Source organism: Osmerus eperlanus, chromosome 14, assembly GCF_963692335.1.
Source record: "Osmerus eperlanus chromosome 14, fOsmEpe2.1, whole genome shotgun sequence".
Classification (NCBI taxonomy): Eukaryota; Metazoa; Chordata; class Actinopteri; order Osmeriformes; family Osmeridae; genus Osmerus; species Osmerus eperlanus.
In genome coordinates, this window is record NC_085031.1 from 11,447,545 (window position 1) to 11,470,031 (window position 22,487).

Sequence of the window (22,487 nt, forward strand, 5' to 3'; positions counted from 1 at the left end):
TCACCACACAAAGTGCTTTAAAAGGGGCTTTTTTTGGTAGATATGTGTGTTTGTCTGTGTCTGTGAGTGTGTATCTTATTGAGAGAGAAAATACTAAAATAGTTTATTACTCTCCATACATCTGCTCAGACACCTGATACATTACACTCTCGTGCATCACACACACATACACTCTCTTCTGTTCAGGAAAACACATTTATGAAAAGGCCATCTCTCATTCACAATATTGTCAGTTTGTCTCTCTGGTTGCAACACAAAGTAAACAGTTCCAAGTGTGTCACAATATACCGAGGAACTGACAAACATGTGAAAGTATAAAGACAAGCAGCCAGTGTTTGTGACAGAGCAAGTAAGAGACACAGGGGAGACACATGCTGACATAACATCCGTTAATAGAAAGCCTGAAAGAGAAATAAGGCAGCAGCTATGCTAGTCCTGTGTGTTGCTGCGGTTCTAGGTCTTCTCTCAGCAGGTCAAGCTGCTCCTCTGACCTGTGAGGCCCTGGTGAAACCTCTAGAGAACACCAACTTGGAGATGGTGAGTACTGTGTGTCTGGTCAAAATGGCCATGAGATGGTCATGGCCTTGTGACCCACCGTTCAAGGGCCAGATCCGCTAGCTTCTTGTCATGAACACAGCAACGACTCTGGGATGGATGGTATATAAACCGACAGATGGAAAACTAGGTCAGGTGGAACGTCATCTAATTTTCTCTGCTATGTTTCATCCACATTTCATCTCTCCCCTCCTTGCACTGTGTGTCTGTAGCTGCTGGGGAAGTGGATGGTGATAGGTGACACCTCTCAGGTGCCAGGGTTCAGGACACTGGGCAAGCTGCTCTATAGCAGCGGCTGGATGGAATTCACTGCCACCTCTGACAGCAACAGAGTCATCTACACAGAGATCTATAATACGTAAGATGCAGAGTGGAGTTGTGCTAGAAATCAATTCAGAATGAACCATTACAGAAAAATACATTGACATTTTCACGGTGCTAGTATCGGATGAGGTTCATGTTGATTCAGCATTGAGTTGGCTTGGCTAACAATATTTAAATTTTTTATTAACAGCCTTGGTGTGTGCTACAGTCTTCGCTTCAACATGACCTTGCAAGACAATGTTATGAATATTGGTGAGGCATAGAAGTATGAACTGAAGTGTGTGTGTTTGACTGAGGGTGTGGAGGTCTGACAATGCTATGGATTTCTTCTTGGACTGTGTATTGAAGTAGATTTGTGTTTACCTTTGTGTTTATCTGTGTGTTTCACAGCACCTTTGGATTGTCCTCATGTCCTCCTGAAGACTGACTGCCCAGACTGTCTCCTCATCCAATCATCTTGTAAAGTGGCAGGAGAAACCTTCCTGGGTCTTGAGTTACTCAGTATGTGGAGCATCACATTCCCTAGAAAATGAATCTCAATCATCTCAAGTATGGTGTCGTCAATCACAAACCAATGCCCTTTGTTAAAGTTACACACAGTTTTCTTTTCTATAGGCTATGTGTGTCCAAATCTAAATGATGTCCTCTAGTTATACAGATATCATGTGTTTTGTTTATGTTCCAGGTAGGAGACGAGAGGTGACCTCTGCTGAACTGGACAGATTTAAAAAGCAAGCAGAATGTCTCAGTCTTCATCGACCGCTCGTCCTCAGTCCTCAAAATAGTGAGCACTCACACATTGTCATTATGGACTTCCTTCTTTGTGGATACTTTCTTGATTAAGATGGGTTCACTGTTAGGCCTAATTGATTCAGGTAACATTCAATTAACTCTCTAGTTCAACTTTAAACCAACAATTTCTTTAACTATAAGAAGGGAAGTTGAAAGGTAACTACATAGCTTATTCTTTAGTTGGCCCACTATCAAGGAATTCAAAAGATATGTGGATGTACAGTATATGCTATCTCTTCGACTGCTGAATCAAACTGAAAACAAAAGGTCTTTTCATTCAAGAAAGAAAATAGGTTGAAATTATGTTAAAATATGTGCTTTCTTTACAGAGCTCTGCCCTCATCCAGATTTTCCCACTGACGAAAATACTACAACAGATTTGAGTGATTTCTTAGACAATGACGATGACGACGAAGAACTGACAACAATGGTGGAAACCTTTACGAAGTCTTTTTTCGATCTAGCTCGTTTTTTGGAGAATGTATACTTTAGCATTTTTCCAGACAGCAAGAAGTGAACTCTACAACAAGCAGGATAGCTCAAGCAGGATAGCTCATTCAGCAAGTCAGGAAATTACATTGTTATCACTGGTTATCTGTATAATACACACGGCAAGCTGGGGCCAGTTGTACCATCAGAGGGGCCAGTTACATTAAACATGATTGTTGTCATATTAGTTTCTTCTCTGCAGGCATCAACAGACAAACACCATGTTTATAATTATTCAGACTCTATGTTTAGCGGGGCCACAAGGGGGTCCAAGGTTGTGTTTACAGGGGCATTGCCCTCACTGCCCTCACAGCTCGATTGATAACCTACCAGCGATGTGTTCCAAAACCATTAGTACCAATACTACCAAAAAAGATGCAGTATAGTCACATTAATTTGTAAACAATATAATACGTATAGCCGTATTTTAATATTTTAACTTAGGAGCAGTGCAGAAATAAACTTTGGTGGGTCCCTTATTTTCAATCACAACTTTCATTAGTCTTGGCATGCTCTCCACTAGTTTTTCACATTTTCAAATCATCAGTTAGCCTTTTAAAATGGGAAGATTGGATTAGCAAAAACAACATGGAGGAACACAGGACGGATGTTTGCTCACAATGTGCCTCTGTACACGGATGGAGATATTCCATTAAAAACTGCATTCAAAAATATGGATATTTGATCCATTGAACTCTGAACAGTAGTAGGGGTCAGAATGCTGAGCGGTTAGGGAATTGGGCTATTAATCAGAAAGTTGCCGGTTTGATTCCCAGCTGTGCCAAATGACGTTGTGTCCTTGGGCAAGGCACTTCACCCTACTTGCCTCTGGGAGAATGTCCCGGTACTTACTGTAAGTCGCTCTGGATAAGAGCGTCTGCTAAATGACTAAATGTAGTAGTGTCTATGTAGTAAAACAAAATGTGGAGCTGTGCGTGTTTGTATAAGAGAGACAACATATATATTATTATTTCTGGTTAGTTTATTACTGTACATACACCTGCTTATACACTTCATACATTACACACTCCTACATACACACACGCACATACACTCGCTTCTGTTCAGAAATACTCAGTTATAAAAGGGCTCCCTCTCATTCACTAGGGAGGGTGCAGTATTGGTTCTAATGGGAACATCAACACCTGTGTACACACACGCACATATACATACTGCATATATGGCCTTCAACATGATGAGTGATCTACTAACTAAAAGGACCTATAAATCAATCACAATCCTATATGGGTGATGTGGAAAGCAAGGTTTTTAAGACATATATAGGTTGAAACAAAGGGATGTCTGTGATGCTAATAGAGCCACAAAGGTTCTCCTGAATACTCAACCAAGCCATGGCCTCCACACTGCAGGTGTCGAGGACTCAGGTCACACCTTTCTTCGTGACATGGGTGGATTGCGACCAGGATACATGCAACCCTCAGATGAGTTTCACAGAGTTGGCAAAGTGGATACACGTTTTTTTTTTGCATCGCAAAAGACAGACCTAATAGAAGGCGTGTTAACTGCCCCTCACAGCTCTGGGTCTTTCCTGTGGCATACAACCTTAAAAACACCAACAGAAAAAGAACAATGTGCATAGATCATGTTTTTATGAATGATGAAAGCCGTTCTTTGATCTAGTATGTCACACATTTCTATCTGAACATTCTTATGGATGATTCCTGGGTGAAAAGCTACATATATCTTTTTATGTATTGTTGGGAGGTTAGGAAAAGAGCTCATCTGAGATGACTTGGATTAAACCCCATCCTGTGCTTCAGTGCTCACATAGGACGCCATACTAGCCGAGAGCCTATGTATAAAAAATAAAAAACCTACTACTAACCAAACATGATGCAGATTTGATTGAGTCTTATTTTTATGCCCATTCACTTACACACACACACTTAAAATCAAACAACAAAACAGGAGTAATTATGGCTGAGTGATTTAACAAAGACAACACTCAGCCATACAGGTTTCATTAACAAGAGGTTATGAGTGCGTGGATCTCAAGCAAGTATCTCTCACATACATTTGTGTTCTCACTTGATTTGTCTTTCAAGGCCAAACGCAAAATACTTTCAGAGACCCACCGAGCTGTAAAACAAACGCTCCACTGCCCATTTTCACTGAACAGCTAAACAAAGCGAACAACTGCCTGATAGGTAACGGTTTGTTGGGGTCTACATACATAGATAAAGAATACAGTCAGACAGTAAGTGATTGTCTCTAGTCTGGGCATCGCACAGTCTAACGTTCAGGGGGCTGGTAGATGACCAGTTGAGTCGTTTGGCTTTTTAGTCAGTGATGTTACTTGGCCTGGTCCAAGGTAGACCGCTACCATGGCCGTTTCATACGACGGTGAAAACCGGTGTTCCTCAACGGGCCTATTGCCATTCCCATTAAGATTTCAGGGTTGCTCAGAAGTTCCATAGAGATTCAGGGGGGGACGTTTCATTCTGAGAGTCCAGACAATGATAACAGAGGTGGGGAACAAGGGTGACACATAAGGTGGGAGTATTATCACATAAGGTTTGATTAGGGTGAGATTGTGCCTTAAGGTAACGATGGAGCGGTGGATTTTCAGAATTCCATTTAAGAGAACGTGGAACCCGTTCAGGAGTCGTTCAGGATCTCCAGTTACAGGGTTCTGTTCTGTCTCTCATGGCTTGGGTCTCCCATGACGACCCACAAGCTGCTGCCAGTCAACATGACTCGGTGGGTTCAAAGGCTGCGGCTCCTCCAGAAGGTCAAAGGGGGTGGTATTGGGTTTGTAAACAAGTGTAACCTGGACAGGGTTGATGGTCTGAAGAGGGTGAACTACCCGGTAAACATAAAAGGTGTGGTGTATTTCAGGGAGGGAGATGGTTGAGGATGCCTTTTGGCCATGTTGGAACCGTATTTGTGCCGCAGAGGCACCATGGGAGGGCGGAGACGCTCAGGAAGCGCTAGTCTGGTCTGAAGATGGGAATCTTGGGTAGGAACTCTATTAGGATAACCTGGGGGCACGGAGAGAGAGATAGTTATTAGATAGATAGAGCCTATTATGTGTGAGGGTTTGTCTGTGTAAGAGACTTATGGCCTTCTAGGTATGTGGTTGAGACTTACGTATTCCATCATGTTGTTGGTTTCACACTTCCTCTTGCTAAGTCTCCAGTGCAAACACAACTGAAAACAGTGAGAGACAGCAGTTGAATCTCGTGAAAACACACACACCCACACACAGAAGCTCTTTGGGACCATTGCAGAAAGGGCTTTACCTTGTGGTACAATCTGCAGTTCTCCCATTCCAGCAGCTTCTCTATGGATCTCCGTGTCTGTTGGGTAAGAAGGAAGGATCATTTATGTGTGCATTTGTATGTGTAGTGGGGGTGGTCTCTATGTGTCTGCATGTGTTTGTGTATCTGTGTGTGTGTGTGTTTATGGGGGGGGGGGGGTCGTATCCTACCCTCTTGCTGAGACAGATGACAGGCCACAGACTGAAGCCCAGCGTGCAACAGCAGCAGAGGCAGCCACAAAGCAGCCAGCGCACGTTCACTGGCAGAGTCTTCTTCAGGCAGCCATTCACACGGTTGATGCTGGCCTTGAACTCCTCTGGTGCCAGCTACACACACATGCACACCATAGTCAAAATAAGCAATAATGGTGTGTAGAGATATTTGTTTCAACTTTACGCTCACATAAACTCAACGCCTCTACTAAAACGTCTGATGTAGCAAATTAAGACATTCATAGACAGCTGTACTTTGTTGTTAGACTGGGTTATGGAGCTGGGTGGGCATACTACTACATATAGTTTCATGCATGTGGCACTTTCCTCGTCTAAATTAGCAGGGGGTGCTTTTTGTTTTCTTGTCTTGTCAAAGAGGTAAAGATACTAAACTCACCTTCCCTGTAAGTGCCGAAGGGAACTCTGACTCAAATTTGTTGCTGAGCCCGAACCTGAAAAGAGACGGTGTGTAAAAGTTACCCTCACAGATTGAGCTTGGACAGTTAGGTAGCTAGCACTAGAGGTAACTAACTAGTTAAAATGCAATGTATTTAACATTCCTATGGCAAACCCTCTATACATTTTAGTTTATATGGGACTTTAAAACTCATGGACTCCTTTCACTGTGAACATAGCTCTACTCTGTACTAGGCTTGTAAGTAAGTGAGCTAGCTTGAATGCAGTCTAGCAACCTAACCATTCCATTCCCACAGCCAGGTCATGTCTCACCGGACGTAAGTCTAGCTACCAGACAGTCAGTACCAGATAGGTTTGTGAGTCTAGCTACTGTAACTGAACATGTAATATTGAGATTTTGGCACCCGGTTCCAAGGTGTGTTTTCCATTTTCCGATTGCCCAAGGCGATAGCCTAGCTTAACTACACGCTAATGCGCTAACTGGCAGATATGTTGGCAGCATACAAGTAACGAAAATTATCAACTTTGTACAGGCTAGTACAGTAGCTAACTAACTAATAAAATACAGATGTACTAATGCGTTGGCTTTTGGTTCAATTCAAACGTTACCAAACCACTGTGTCAATCCTTTAGCCTCCCTTGCTAGCTAGGCAAGTCACTAGTAGTTGAGGCACCAATGATGAAGTTAGTTTCGAAATGTAGGCTATAGCTTTAAATAAATAGCTATACAGTAGCAAGCTAGCTCACGTTTTAACTTTGTGTAAATGTTGTTAGATGACCACTGGTATCGCTCAACGTACCGTTGGTAGCTAGCCTACGTTAGCTAGCTTGCAAACCCCTTAGGTTACGCTGCTGTTGTTGGTGTTGCGTTAGCTCGGGGGTTTCAGGACAAGAACCTGGAAGACAGCTAGTGGTACTAGCTAACTTTTAATTGTTGTTTCACAGTCAAATTAAAGTTCACAATCCCAGTTAGCCCTGCAGGTTGCTTACACAGTGACGTGGCCGGATCCCCGCACCACCACAGGGTCCGGGGCATACTTTAGTAGCTGTTCCTCCGCGGCCCTGTCCTCGTCCTCTTCTTCCTCCTCCTCCTCTTCGTATATCTCATCAAAGTCCTCCATCATCGCTCGACTCGGTCTCGCGCTTCCCGGGTGAGGCGCCGGGAGAGACACGATGCCGCCGTAAACAATATCCTTCCCGTTAACAGAGCAATGCTGCAACGTAAGACGACGCTCATAAAATCCCACCGTCCGACAACAGTTCACATCAGTAGGCTTCAGTCCAAAACAAAACATCAACATCCGCCGCAGTACCTATTCGAAACCGGAAGGGGGACGGACGTGTTTACGTCATAGACTCAGGAATGTCACTGAAGCCTATGTCGTGTTCTGCCAGTAAGAATGTATGAATATATTGGGTAGGATTGCATTTATTATACAGCCGTCTTTTCTGGAGTATTTTGTTTGCGAAAGAAATCCATAATGGGCCGTATGTATTAAATACACATGGCCCTGATGCATGTTATTTCTAGATGACTAGATCTAGAAAGATCCACTGACTACCATTAATTTGCTGTCAAGAGTACTGTTTTATATTAAGAGTAGGCACAGCTGTGTAGAAAATATACTTTTATTGTTGGAATCATGTAACATGTCTTGGGTCAGGATTGCATTCTGTCCCATAATTCATGTCCTATCTTTTCTCAGATTTACAAGACATTTAGATCCAGTTTCTTTCATAAATTGAAATATTTTGCTTCTACTGAACTGTACTGTTGTCTGTCCAAACTAGATTTTATTATTCTCATCCTCAAGCAGTTTTAGAGAAACAAAGAAAGAGTACCAGAGTCTGCTATGAATTTGGTTTTTCCACACATTTCTAGTCACATTCAGACATACACAGACAACCTCAAATCCAGCCTACACACAACTCGAGCAGAAGGGAACTGTCGTAACATAAGCAGCCGTAACAGGAAATCCTTCATTCGTCCCAAGCATCACCATAGATATTCTTATGCACTGCTGACAAACGGGGAAAGAGAAAAAGATCATGATCCAACGGAAATTACAGAAATACATATTACCCTGCACACACACACACACACACACACAATGTCACACTAGGATTATGTAGTTTTCTGACTACTTTAGGACTAATATAACTATCTAAACTAATCAGGTAATCTCAGAACACAAAACATGGTGTAGATGCCATAAGCACTGCCACACCTCAATTGACCCCCTGGGAAAGCTGTCTTGACCTTCCCCACCTACTCCACACGTTCCTTAATGAACTACTGCAGAAGTAATTTACCTTCCCTCTGGGGGGAGGGTCTGTCAGGGGCAGGCCTGGACGGGGTCTCAGTCTTCTGGGTGAGCGTGACCTCGTAGTTTTCCCTGTTCTTGTTCCTCAGGTCCTCGTAGAGCACCGACTTCCTCCTAGGCTCCTCCTCCCCCAGGTATGACTGGGCTGTAGGCAGGGGGGGGTGGAGAGGTTAGAGTGCAGCCATGAATGGGCTCATGGTGCAGAGAGATATAGTATATGGGTGTGTGTGTTCAAATGAGGCAAGCTTTATGTATCTGGGTTATGGAGATATTGAGTGGTTAGACAGACTTTGGTAAAGGCGGAACGGGAGTTTACCCAGAGCCCTAGGGTCTTCCCTCTGGTCCATGAAATCAGGAGACTGGGCGCTGTAGCCATAATCTTTGTCTTGGGGAGGGGTCTGACTCTGTGGATCCGAGGGCTGGAACATGGACTCAAAAGACTGGGCATCTGGGTCGCTCATCTCTGACCTGGGCCCTTGGGGAGAGCTGGGGCAGAAAAAGAGAGTGTATGAGGATGTGATAGACAGGGTTCCATTTATGCACCTGAGACAACAGAGTGAGTGATGACGTCTGGGTAAATGGAACCTGGGCGCTGTTCCATACAGTGAGTTTACCAAATAAGCGTGGTGTGTGTGTTTGGTTAGTGCTGGTGGTGGGTAGGTGGTTGATGGTAGTGGGTAGGTGGTGGGTACTCACAGTGGAGGCAGCTGTGTCTTCTTTCTCAGGGCCTCTCCAAGTGGGGAGCTCTCCAGCCTCTGGAACTTCTCCTGACACGTCTTCATGTAGGACATCTTCCCTGCCAGATAGCCACACAGGCCCGCGACTGGACACACACATTTTGATCACTTCGGCTACATATAAATACTGGTAAATACACAAATACAAAAATATCCTGCACTTTAACATTTACGTATTCAAGTGAACTCACAGGCCACTTTAGGGAGAGAACCAAATCTGGGTGACGATGACAGGGTTCCTGCCAAAGAGTGGAAACAGAACCGTTGGAGGTTACAAAAACATGTTACTGACTAGCACAATACCAACACAGACTTAAGCTAGTGATAGAAAGATTATACAGCAAGGACATAAATGTCAGCTAGCTACCTCGGACGACTAGTGCTTGAGTGATGGCCATACTAACTGCGGAGAAGGGTAAAGCTGTAGGGAAACAAAAATTAAGGGTTAGGGTTAGCATTTCTTCAAAAAACTTGATTATAAAACTGTGTGTTTTGAACTAAAGCTATGTTAAAAGGGTACAAATTGGTAACCAGGAAATGACTTACATCTGTACCAGAAGCTCTCCTGGTTGCACTCCCTGAAGACCCTCCTCTCTTCATCTGTGGGAATGTAGTTGACCCCTGCAGGACCCTACACACACACACACACACACACACACACACACACACACACAGACGTGCACGCAAAATAATTAAGAATAATACATGCAGCCATTGTACGCGTAGGTAACCACGTACTAGCTAGTCGACTACCTACAGTGTCTTACACATGATGTAAGCTAGAGGTTTAGCTAACAACAAACTAGCTTAGCTTAAAACAAAGTTTACCTGTGAGTCCCCTTGCCGTTCCTCCGTGAAACCGGTATATATTTGTGACATGTTAAAAACAATGTCAGTATATTTAACTTTCAGAGCATGTAAAAAAACAAAGTTCCCACTCTCTGTCCTGATCTCTTAAAATCGTGGTACAATGTCATTGCACTGTGTAATTGACATAACCCCGGAAACACAACTTGTTCATGGGGACTTTTATCTTTCAAGATGTTATGAAAACATGTTTCCTAACGTTTTTAGAGTACTTTTTACTGTAATATTTATGTTCAATATGTGATTATGGAGTGGAGGGAGAAAAAAAAACTTGGAAAGTTGGCCTGGGTAATCTAATGACTTTTATTTTGATAGTTTGACGTTTTTGACAAAATAATAGAATCGTTTTATTTCCGGTATTGTGTTTTAGAAATATATTAGGCCTAAACAGGTGATGATCTGTTCAGTGATGTATAGTATTAATATAATTATAAAATGTATATATTTTTTAAACTCGTTCAAACATTGTAGTGTTCCATAAGCCTATTATTATGAAACATTCTCTCCAGTTTCTCAAAATACCCAGTGCGAAAAATCTTTGTTGAACAATCTCGTTTGCACAGACAAAGAAGACAGGTAGAATCATACTTGAAGACGTGATGTTTGCCTTTACCATTGTTTTCTTTTGCTGTTTGAATGGTCTTATTTTTTACTATTTTAGTTTTGTGAAGCACTTTGTGAGCTGGTTCTGTGAAATATGATATTAAATTAAATTAACTTTATTTTACTTACTTACTATTTGTCCTTACACCAGTTAGTTCTTATTTGGCTTCCAAATTGTTATTTAAACATACACACTTAAAAAAATAAATCGTTTGCCTTACAGTTTTCATGGAATTGTCTTCATAGAGTATGATACAGGGGTTTCGAAGACAAAGTCTTCACAGTACCAATGAACCTCAAGGTTGGGATGCTGTTATGACTTACTCCTGATTGGTTTTACTGGTCATTTGGCAATGATCAAAGCCAAGTCCACACATTCCAGACAGGGTTTACTTGTCACTTGAAGGTTGGACCTCCCTATCGTCTCCCTCTCACTATCTGTCTTTTCCAGAAGATCTTGAAATAGTACTCTCCGACATGATAATCTTTATCTTCCTTTTATCTTTTGGGCAGTAGAGCAAACACAACACGATCTGTAGATTAATACCAATCTTTCGAACACATCTAGTGTTCACATAACATTTAAATTCATTCATGGCTATGTTTAAGAAGCTTTCAATTCCAGCTCTGTAAAACAAACTCCCTCATAATCAGACAGTAACACACACACAAAGCAAGCAGGGCTAAGACAAGATGGAGTCATCCATGTTTTTTCAGCCCATTGGACCGCAGGCTAAAATAACAATGCTGTAAGGGACAAGGGTCACTCCTATAGTGGAAACAGTGTCCATGTCAGGCCGTTTTTGGATTCTCTTTATTACAGCTTATATGGCAGCCATGAGACTGCAAGACATAGCACCAGCGACTTCAGCACCACACTACTACTACAACAACATTACTTCCATAAACACATTTTTTAGTACATTGTTGACGTTGTCATGAACAACAAAGTTAAAAGAGGTAAAAACAACAGGTCGGGGGGGGGGGGGTCGATACACGACCTGGAGAAGAAGTTGACCCCCCCGATTGTCATTGTATAATTCGCACTCTGGTTCTAAGTGCTTATAAAGGCTCAAGCCAGAGGCATTAGTTTAATACAGGGAGGGGCTTATTGTCCAGTTTATTTGAGGACGCCGTGTTGCCACCAGACGCAATGACACCAGACGCCCAGTAAGTGATGCTAGTGTGTTTCCACAGTAGGCCATGCAAATCTGAACTTCCTCTGGAAAAGCCTGCCTGTCTGTCCTGACAGGTCATCTCTGAACTTGTAAAACACTGGGGAAATTCCATGACAATGCATGGAAAATTGTGTGTGCGCGTGTTTGTGTATTTCCAATCAATCTGCCTTTATTGACGGGCTTAAAATAGCCCAATGTGTATCATTTCCTCTCCCACTCTGGTGATCAATTCACACTCAGGAGGCACATGACAAGGGACACACAGGCAAAGCACATCATTCATGTGTGGTATATAGTTACAATTTAACCTCCATTTGTTTCATGGATATAGAATATACAGTATGTTATAATAAAAATAAATGGTAGGTGATCTCCAGAAATATCAAGGGTCTGATGTGTGCATAATGTTGGAGTAGCAAGGCGATGTAGACAATTGTAAAATTGTTGGACAATTACACAATTGTGTTGGAATTGTAATAAACGAGTAGAGAGAGCAAAATCCATTCTTGTCTGCTGTCTGCCGTATGTTTGGTTGTCAGGGAATGCATTCAAACAAACACACACACACAAACACACACACACACACATACTCACACATAAAGTTCATTCAGGGGCAGTCGGAAAGAAGCCTTTTTCGAACTCTAGTAAAGTAGACCCTCTCTCACACACGAAAAACACACTCCCTCCCCCTTTTTGTCTATCAGTGTGTATGACGGGGGAATCTAGAAATGTGTGTTTTCCAACCCCGCCACTTCTCTCTTAGCTGCTATAAAACGACAGGGGCTCAACCATGATAGCACAGACAAGGTTACGCTGGAGATAGAGCAGATAGGTGGTGTACATTAAAGGTGTACTAGGTCTGCCTGGGTAACCTCACGCGCAGTAAGCCTGCACATGACCTGCACGGGAAGGCCTGGAGCCCTGGTTGGACCCACAGTGGGCTGCAAAGACTGGTGCATCAGGTCACAACGGCCAGATTCACATCTCTCATCCCCAGCCCACTCAGGAGAGCAGTTCCCCAGCATCTCGCTACGAAGGAGGAGACATCAACACGTCACACCAGATCGCTGCGTGGCCAGATAACACGGAGAGGGAAGTCTGGAAACCTGGGGGAGGATTGGAAGATCCGAGGAAGGCTGCGGTGGTCAAACTCGTGATAAACTCCCCCCACCCCCTTCCATCTTTTCCTCCTCTGCTCTACAACCCATGACTACCTCTGCACCTCCACCCCCACCCAACCCGTGGAGGGTGGGATATTAACCTGAAGGACAGGTGGGCTCCAAGGAGTTGACTGTTTGGAGTTGGGTTTCTGTTCTTGACACAAACACACTACGCCTGCCACAGGTAAGCTCAAACACTGCACTTTTATTGACATTCTTACAGTATAATGCAGCGACGGTTATCCACAAACGGTGATTGATGGAATAAACATAAGATTTGAATTTTAACATTAAACATTTTTTAATAGTTTCCTAAATTTAACAATTTGCTTGAAAACAGGATTTATGTAATTAATTAAAAACAAAATTTCTGGAGTGTGAACGAACCTTCCGTGGTGCAGAAAAATCTGTATTCACATTTATTACATTTACAGTTAAATGAACGATTATCTAACACCTAACATGCTTAATAATCTGTTAACAAAAGTTTGTGTTGAATAGAAATTTCCGCTACTGTAGAGCATAGTTGCGCTAGCGGAAAATAGGACACTACCAGGAGGCCAGAAATAGGTCAATACACTAGCATGTGTGTCCGTGTGTGTGTGTCAGACCCTGTCCTATCTCTGGTGTTGCCACGTGCATGCGGGGCCTTGGCGGCATTACTGAACAACAAAAGCAACATACTATAAACATATTAATGGGCTGCTTAACCAGTTAGTGACTAAGCAACATTTGTTTCACATTAAGTTACTTACTTTGCACTTTGCTCTGATTTGACCAATTTCATAACAGCAATATTGAGGGCTTTGGCCTCAATGATGATTTTGCTAACTTGAAAACCATTAGTACTCATCTCTTTCTTTGATAGATAAGATATTCTCTTCCCTGATATCCAGTTTACATTTAATAGATAAACCTTTTATCAGTACTCCACTGTGCCAAGTACAAAACTAATGATTACTTGACCTGTCTTTAAAAGAAATATCAAAACTCTCATAAAATAATAAACATGAATGACTGATAAAATGTATTATTGTCTGTCCTTTGTGTCCCGGTTCTGTTTATTAGTTGGTAGTTAAAGAGATATTGATGGTTTTGAGGATAGAAAGGAAACTGTCGGCTCTCTTTATTTCAGTCAAAGTGAATTATTTCAAAGTCAATTAACTTTGGTCAATGTGAATACTGTCTTACTGTACAAAAGACCTCTCTCCCCAGATCATGGTTCCTGTTTCAGAACAAGCTGATGACACAGAGAAACACATGAAACAACTCAATGGTACTTTTGCAGTTCACTTGTGTTTGTGTTTTTTAATATGCTTGTTTAGTGAATGCACATACATAATGTTTAGTTTATGAAGTATCTGAATAGTGGTCTCCGATTTTTGGACCCTACTATGTATATTCATATGTATATATTTATATACACATATATATATATGTATATAAACACACACCCATATATGTATAGATAGATAGATAGATAGATAGATAGATAGATCGATAGATATAGATATATAAACACATTTAGAAAATAACCTTGGACCAGACTGTCTTTGCTCACTGAGTCTGTACCGTATATAGTTAATGTCTGTCTCGGTTTTTAAAGAGAAAACTGCCTCTATGGCTCCAGCTCACTCCACTGTGGCCCTGATCGAGGGGGGGTCTGATGGAGAGGAGAACCCATGGGATCTTCCAGAGCTCCAGGACATGGGTGTGCCCTGGTCAGGTAAGACTGTTAGGTAAAATCTGTTTTCTTTCTTGTCTGGTCTGGACTGTCTCTGAGATCTCACAGCTTTCAGGAGTCTGGTCTACAGACCGGGCTAGCTTAACTTGGAACTTCATTTAATCATAAGGCCAGTAAACATTTTAATTTTATTTTGTCATCCATTGTTTATATTTCCCTTAAGGTTTATGATGTGTTGTATCAGACAAGATAGGTCAGAGTGTTAATGGCCATGTCATTCAGTTTGGACACCACAATAACTGTCTCTCTCTCTCTCTCTCTCTCTCTCTCTCTCTCTCTCTCTCTCTCTCTCTCTCTCTCTCTCACACACACGCACACTCTCCTTAACTCTTTTTCTTTCTTTCTTTCTTTCTTTCTGTTCTTTCTTTCTTTCTGTCACTTCCTCTGGCTCCCCTCCCCATTCACCCCTTTTCCTTCTTAACCCCCTCTGGTCCTCTCAGAGCTGGACACCAAGGGGAAGGTGCAGAGGGTGGTGTTCTCTGTGGGGAAACTGGTCCTCCTGGTGGGCCTGCTGTACATGTTCATCTGCTCCCTGGATGTCCTCAGCTCCGCCTTCCAGCTGGTTGGAGGTAGGTGAGGCACACAACACAATACAGTATGTAACCTTCATCCACTTACCTGTGAGTGTATCGAGCCTATGAGTGTGTGTGTGTGTGTGTGTGTGAGTATGAGGCAACTAATGTGAGCTCATGTGTCTAGTCTGTGTGTGTCTAATCTATGTGTGTGCTTTAACCTGTGTGTTCCCATCTCCAGGTAAGGTTGCAGGGGACATTTTCCAGGACAACGCGGTGCTGTCCAACCCCCTGGCAGGCCTGGTGATTGGGGTGCTAGTCACTTTGCTTGTCCAGAGCTCCTCCACCTCTTCCTCCATTGTGGTCAGCATGGTCTCCTCCGGACGTGAGTGGACATACAGCCTGGTTACACATTCACACACCCAAACACACACACACACATACACATACACACATACAAAGACGTACATACAAACACACATGCACACACATACACACACAGATACTACAGATTTAGTTATAAATGATAATAAAAAGAATGATAATAATGTGTGTGTATGTATGAGCTCATGAATACTATGACAGTATTAAAGGTCCAGTCTGCTGTTCCTGTGATCATGGGCACCAACATCGGAACCTCCGTTACCAACACACTGGTTGCCATGACACAAGCCGGAGATCGCGACAAATTCCGCAGGTTAGCAAAAACATCCAGTTAAAGAGCCGCCCTAAACAGTGCAGTGCACCTCTTATCCCATCTCCCTTTCTTCCCCCTTTTTTCCTCCTTTTCCTCCTTCTCCCTCTCCGACTCCTCCTCCCGCTCATCCTCCTCCCTCCCTTTCTCCCTCCCTCTGTCCCTCCTCTCCTCTCCTCCCTCTCCTTCACCTCATCCTCCCCTTCCTTTCCTCTCCAGGGCATTTGCCGGGGCCACTGTTCATGACTTCTTCAACTGGCTGTCAGTGCTGGTGCTGCTGCCCCTGGAGCTGGTGTCAGGCTACCTGTACTTTGTCTCCAAGCTCATTATTGAGTCCTTCAACATCCAGAGTGGAGCGAATGCTCCCCAGCTTCTCAACGTCATCACCGACCCCCTCACCCTTTCCATCATAGAGGTATGGGGGCCCGCCTAGCTTGTTATCGTGACTACAGCATTCTTTACTGCCCCCCCCCTCATCCCACCTGCCACCAACAGGTACTTTGATTTTTAAATGAAGTGAATGATCTCTCTCTCTCTCTTTCGCTGTCTGTGTCTTTCTCTCTCCCTCTTTCCCTCCACGTCAGTTGGACGAAACTGTCATAAGTGATATTGCCACAGGAGACCCTGAAGCCAGGAATAAGAGTCTCATCAAGACTTGGTGCGAAACCTTTACCAACATGGTAAGAACATGCTAACTACACATTGGTTGTAGTGAGCACTTTTTAGCTACATGCTTAGCTATATGTTAGCTACATATCACACTATTGAACGAAAACCGGTCCAATTAAACACAATTTAGTAGACGGGAATGGAATGATGAAAATGTGTGTGTGTGTGTTCCAGACCCAAATGAATGTGACAGTTCCTGGCCCAGAAAACTGCACCTCACCAACCCTGTGTTGGTTTGAGGGGAACATCACCACCACCCTCAAGAACAATTCAGACACCTTCAACGTTGCAAAATGTATTCCGACACCAATGCATGCATGCACACACACACCTACTCTGATTCTAAAACCAGAGACATGATCTTCAGCTGATGTATGTTCCGCCCTTAACAAATGTATTCAGTCATTTTAAAGTAACGCATCATGGCAAATCTCTGACAATGTCTCCCCCAACTCCACCCCCACCTCAGGCAAGCACCTCTTTGTGGACGTGCCACTGACGGACATGGTGGTGGGCCTCATCTTGCTGGCCTGCTCTTTGCTGGTGCTCTGCAGCTGCCTGGTCTTCATTGTCAAGATGCTCAATTCCATGCTCAAAGGACAGGTGGCCTTGGTCCTCAAGAAGATCCTCAACACTGGTTGGTTCCTCTCACGCTCACACACACACACACACCTACACACGCCCTCTGTGTCGTTCTCTCATTCTCTCTCTCTCTCTCTCTCTCTCTCTCTCTCTCTCTCTCTCTCTCTCTCTCTCTCTCATTCTCTTTTTCTATCTCTCTCTCTCCAGACTTCCCTTTCCCGTTCGGCTGGGTGACGGGCTACATAGCCATCTTGGTCGGAGCAGGGATGACTTTCATCGTCCAGAGCAGCTCAGTCTTCACCTCTGCCATCACTCCACTTGTGGGTGAGTCAAACATTCCAATGCACCTCATCCATTCATTCATCCAACCATCCATCCATCTCTCCTTCCAGCTATCCATCCATCCTCCTGTGCTGTCCATGTTGTGTCCCCAGTAGCAGAGCTCTCTCCCCCTCTCTCTCTACCCCCCCCCCCCCCCTCCTCGCCCTCTCCTCCACTTCTGAAGTTGTAAAGTTATGCAATGCGGTGAATGGGGGGGGTTACCTAAAGAGAGTAGTTATCTACCATTTACTGTGTAATTGCCAGCCTCTCCTCCCCTGCTACTTATCACCGTTAATAATAACTAATCAGTACAGGCTATAGGACGCTATAGGACGTTCCTCCTATAGCCTCTCAATCCAGGAAATTAGTTGAAATAAATTGTGTGTGCACTAATCATAATTCCAAGAATCCAGTTTGCCCATTGTAAATCTTTTTCCTATCTTGATTTATGGAGTTGATTGCAAAAAAAGCCTGCAGCACTGTTCGATGTTTGTAAAGCAACCACCTACCTACTCTGTATAATCATCCCCAAGGCTCAGTGCTATTTGAAGCTCAGTTCTATCTCCGATGTGGTCACATGTATTGTTGTGATTGTGTATTAGAAGTGCATGTCATGTGAGCTTTATGTCTGTGTGTTCAGGTATTGGGGTGATCAGCATTGAGAGGGCGTACCCTCTGTCTCTGGGGTCCAATATTGGAACAACAACCACAGCTATACTGGCAGCATTGGCCAGTCCTGGAAAAACACTGGACAACTCTTTACAGGTCAGTACACAGATATACACGCACATGCACACATACATTTGTACAGCCTCTACCATCACCAACACTTGGTCCTATGTCTTCTTCTGTTAGATTGCGCTGGTCCACTTGCTGTTCAACATTTCAGGCATCCTGTTGTGGTACCCAATCCCCTTTACCCGTGTGCCGATCCGATTGGCCAAGGCGCTGGGCAACATAACGGCGGGGTATCGCTGGTTTGCTATTGTCTACATCCTGTCCTGCTTCTTTGTCCTGCCCCTTTTCGTATTCGGCCTCTCATTGGCTGGCTGGCAGGTCTTGGTGGGGGTAGGGGTGCCCCTGGTGGCCATGATCATCGTGATCATCGTGATCAATGTGCTGCAGAGCAAGTGCCCCCGCTGTTTGCCGACAGTACTGCACTCCTGGGACTTCCTGCCTCTTTGGGCGCACTCCCTAGCACCCTGGGACCGGGTTGTCAAGGTGATGGCCGCCAAGTGTTGCTGCTGCTGCAAATGCTGCCAGCCTGCTAGCGAGGCGGAGGGGGAAGAGAAGAAACTGACCAAGTTGGAGATGTACGATAATCCAGTGATTCCCTCGGAAGTGAAACCAACGAAAAAGGAGAAACAGATGCACTTCAGTGTTCTTCAAGCCACACAGCTTTGACCTCAAACTGATCTTTCTCATACTATTTTTCTTTGAGGTACCTCTAAGTAACCAAGATAATGTAATAAAGTGGTTTTACCCCTCTGTGCGATGCTTAGAAAGCGTTAGCAGCATGTATGAGGCCTTTTCTACCTACCTGCCTTTAAAACTGGTAAAAACGTATATTTCATCTCCTACTCAAAGCTTTCTGTCAATTTGGTCACATCATGTTGCAAGTTTTAAAACCTCTATTTGGCTAATATTATTACTGTGTATTTATTATTTACACTGTATACACAACACATAGTTTTAAGGTGTTATTTTGTCAGTGAAAATACCTTAATTGTATTCAAGGAATATATATCCCAAGAAATTGAGGAATCTTATGCTATTTTATTATATTTCAAGGTTTCTATTTTCTGTATTTATGAAAAATTGTTTAAATTTTAAACTAAGGTCGGTAGGAGGTTGTAAATAAGCAATACATTCATCAAACTTTAAGATATGTTATTGTGTATTCTTAACTCACAATATGCAACTGATACATTTCATTATTTGTCTTCCATAGCTTCTCTCTCTCTCTCTCTTTTTCTCTCATTAACTTCAATTAGAGAAGTATTAGTAATAGCAATCCACACACACACAGGTTAATGATCGCTCTCGCTTTCATTCCTTATCAGTGTTATAGGTGCAGTCCATCCTATCAGAGGACAAGGTTTATGGCTGGTCACAGAGTTTTGTACAAACACTACTACTTTGTCAGTACGGACCCCATTATCAGTGTATTTATGACATCCCTCTGTTCTTTGAGTTGGAAGGAGAGAGGGAGGGAGAGTTATCATTCCTCTCTAGCTTATAATTCCCTCATAGCAACATACAGTAGTAGTAGAGTAGTTTTATTTATTTTTATTTGTTTCTCATCTTTTAAGGGACTTTCATCACCTTTCTTATCCTAAGAAAAACATACTGAACATCATATGTGAAACAGGCCACATGTATGAACTGCTTTGTCATTCTATTTATTTTTCCCTGTCCTTTTCTTTCTATTTTTTTGCCAACAACTTACCCACACAAACTCATGCACAGTATTTCATATCCTTGGGTCTTGAGTAAGACACCTGCAGACTTCAAACAGCTACCAGTTCTATAGGCAATCCACACACGCACAGACACACATACAGAGATTCCTGGAATTATAGCTTGATGAGATAGCTAGATAAGGAGCAACAAAGTCTCACTCTCTCTCCATTGTTCTGTCTCTCTTTCACACACAGACACACACACACACCCACACACACACACACACACACACACACACACACACACACACACACACACACACACACACACACACACACACACACACACACACACACACAAACACAGTCACAATTAAAGATATGTGTCCAGTAACTTCCACTGCGGACCATCCCACCATCCCCTCCTCTCTGTGATGGCTCTGGGCACATGATGGGCCGAGCTAAGCGGACACAGGGGATCAATACACAGATACCAGACACAAGGCAAGGACCCCTACATGTTACAACACCAGACACGCATCTGCCTGACTAATGTACTATCCTACTACATCGGGATAGTAGTTATCTATCTCTCCCGACTCCCGGTATTCCTCACTTCCTCTAACTTACCTGTTTTTAGATTAGTTTTGGGATGTAAAACATCGTTTCAGAGGTTTTTTTTCAAAATCATTTGACTGCAGAGTGAGGGGCAGTGATCACGAAACCTAGAAACACTGTGCAACAGCCAAACTTCTTATCATTGCTGATAATTAAGTTACAGAAGATAGTAGGTCGTGTTCACACTTGGCAGCTAGGTTTCGTTTTATTAAAACGAACTCTGGTGCGATTGCTCTGTTAATGCGGTTAAGTGTGAACGCTGTCTTCCGAATCGTGGTGCGCACCAAACTAGTGGACCGAAGTAGGTCCGCTTTCAAACGAAGTCTGGTGCGTTTCGATTGACTTGTGAACTAAACACTGACCAAATACGTCTGACGTCACAAGATGCAACCCATTAGAGATGTAAAAAAAAAATTGCAGAGGGAAAACGTGGAGCCACGAGGATGTAAAACTCCTTTTTCACATCTGGTCCTAGTCTGTCCAATAACCATATTCGAAAAAACTAAATAAAACTAGGGATGGGCGGATCGATCCTAAAGTATCGATATTTTCGATACTGGCATTGTATCAAAAGGATCGATTCTCAATCTGAAATATCGATCCTTCTTTTAAACAAGTGATTTTAGAATATTTTTTATAATAGTTGTAGGCCGTATAGTATAGAAATTTACTTAAATAAGAAAGTCAATGGGAACTATTTTTTCTTCCGCTCTGTCTCGCACTCTCACTCAGTGAAAGCACACTCAGCGCAGATTTGAGTGCATTGCTGCGGTCATGACGGACAGAAAACGAAGCTCTGGAGTTATTTCACTCCAGTTAACTTGTCTAACACGCCCCCGAGCGTGGTGTACTGTGGGAAGGCAAGCGATGCAGAGCGTTAAAAAACGCTGCAGTGTGAACGCACTGTAACAGTGCGTTCACACTGCAGCGGAGCGGGCGGCGCGTGGCGTCGGCTTCCAATTCATTTTCAATGAAACCAGGCGTTGACGCTCGCGTAGGGCATTGTGGGAAGGCGAGCGGAGCGTTGCAAGTTGGATTTTCTCAACTTTATGTAAATGAGGAGCGTGAAAACGCTAGCGTTGGCCAATCGGATTGTTTTCTTGTTTCTTGTAACGTAGCAACCTTTGGTCATGATAAACATTTCTAGGTTTCACAATTTCAAGATGGAGAAACTTTTCGTATGTGTCTGCACACCCAGTTCTGTTCAGAACAAAGTTACTAATGTGACGAGCCTGAATTTAAAGATTACATTAAACTAATAATGCATGGTGCATGGTTGCCGATGTCGTCATTGTTCCTAGTGTGTTTTTATAGCCTACTTTTAAATTCAGTCTCGTCACATTACGTGACTGTTCTGTGCCACTGCTAGCCCAGCCTACAAACGACTGGTTGAGTGACCGGTGGCGTAACATGTATTCTACTGTAATCTTGCACTAGTAAAATCTTGCACTTACATAAATGTTGTGTAAAAGTGGTATTTTGATCGATATTGTGAGTACATGAACCCAAATCTGCACGCTTGGCCATGACTACAACAGTGACCTTAGAGAACTACAACTCTGTATTAACTTGTCTACCACGCCCCCGAGCGTGGTGTACTGTGGGAAGGCAAGCGATGCAGAGCGTTAAAAAACGCTGCAGTGTGAACGCACTGTAACAGTGCGTTCACACTGCAGCGGAGCGGGCGGCGCGTGGCGTCGGCTTCCAATTCATTTTCAATGAAACCAGGCGTTGACGCTCGCGTAGGGCATTGTGGGAAGGCGAGCGGAGCGGAGCGGAGCGTTGCAAGTTGGATTTTCTCAACTTTATGTAAATGAGGAGCGTGAAAACGCTAGCGTTGGCCAATCGGATTGTTTTCTTGTTTCTTGTAACGTAGCAACCTTTGGTCATGATAAACATTTCTAGGTTTCACAATTTCAAGATGGAGGAGAAACTTTTCGTATGTGTCTGCACACCCAGTTCTGTTCAGAACAAAGTTACTAATGTGACGAGCCTGAATTTAAAGA

The 22,487-nt window shown here is 43.3% G+C and overlaps 4 protein-coding genes across 6 annotated transcripts; 2 read left to right on the forward strand and 2 right to left on the reverse strand.

The window, feature by feature from the left end:
• The first annotated feature begins 319 nt into the window (after positions 1–319).
• Positions 320–2,342, forward strand: LOC134033493 (uncharacterized). Its single transcript, XM_062477677.1, has 6 exons — positions 320–537; positions 768–913; positions 1,070–1,131; positions 1,270–1,380; positions 1,565–1,663; positions 2,001–2,342. Exons 1-6 carry the CDS (start codon positions 427–429, stop codon positions 2,186–2,188), a joined length of 717 nt encoding a protein of 238 aa, XP_062333661.1. The 5' UTR covers positions 320–426; the 3' UTR covers positions 2,189–2,342.
• Positions 2,343–3,579: 1,237 nt separating this feature from the next.
• Positions 3,580–7,378, reverse strand: chic2 (cysteine-rich hydrophobic domain 2). Its single transcript, XM_062477678.1, has 6 exons — positions 7,061–7,378; positions 6,051–6,105; positions 5,612–5,767; positions 5,424–5,480; positions 5,272–5,331; positions 3,580–5,162 (listed from the first exon to the last, which is right to left on the reverse strand). Exons 1-6 carry the CDS (start codon positions 7,369–7,371, stop codon positions 5,112–5,114), a joined length of 690 nt encoding a protein of 229 aa, XP_062333662.1. The 5' UTR covers positions 7,372–7,378; the 3' UTR covers positions 3,580–5,111.
• Positions 7,379–7,683: 305 nt separating this feature from the next.
• Positions 7,684–10,168, reverse strand: LOC134033646 (OCIA domain-containing protein 1-like). 2 transcript variants are annotated; one of them, XM_062477887.1, is made up of 9 exons: positions 9,960–10,168; positions 9,678–9,762; positions 9,499–9,552; positions 9,323–9,370; positions 9,091–9,217; positions 8,711–8,880; positions 8,384–8,539; positions 7,932–8,088; positions 7,684–7,740 (listed from the first exon to the last, which is right to left on the reverse strand). In XM_062477887.1, exons 1-8 carry the CDS (start codon positions 10,008–10,010, stop codon positions 8,051–8,053), a joined length of 729 nt encoding a protein of 242 aa, XP_062333871.1. In that variant the 5' UTR covers positions 10,011–10,168; the 3' UTR covers positions 7,684–7,740; positions 7,932–8,050. The 2 variants fall into 2 exon arrangements, with proteins under 2 accessions (XP_062333871.1, XP_062333870.1); XM_062477886.1 differs by having other exon boundaries at positions 7,932–8,091.
• Positions 10,169–12,904: 2,736 nt separating this feature from the next.
• On the forward strand, positions 12,905–19,339 carry LOC134033491 (sodium-dependent phosphate transport protein 2B-like). Of its 2 annotated transcripts, none has more exons than XM_062477676.1 (13): positions 12,905–13,123; positions 14,141–14,215; positions 14,546–14,665; positions 15,124–15,252; positions 15,437–15,580; positions 15,781–15,892; positions 16,109–16,304; positions 16,474–16,569; positions 16,733–16,853; positions 17,028–17,195; positions 17,348–17,464; positions 18,102–18,226; positions 18,317–19,339. In XM_062477676.1, exons 2-13 carry the CDS (start codon positions 14,158–14,160, stop codon positions 18,863–18,865), a joined length of 1,935 nt encoding a protein of 644 aa, XP_062333660.1. In that variant the 5' UTR covers positions 12,905–13,123; positions 14,141–14,157; the 3' UTR covers positions 18,866–19,339. The 2 variants fall into 2 exon arrangements, with proteins under 2 accessions (XP_062333660.1, XP_062333659.1); XM_062477675.1 differs by having other exon boundaries at positions 14,155–14,215.
• The last annotated feature ends 3,148 nt before the right edge of the window (positions 19,340–22,487 follow it).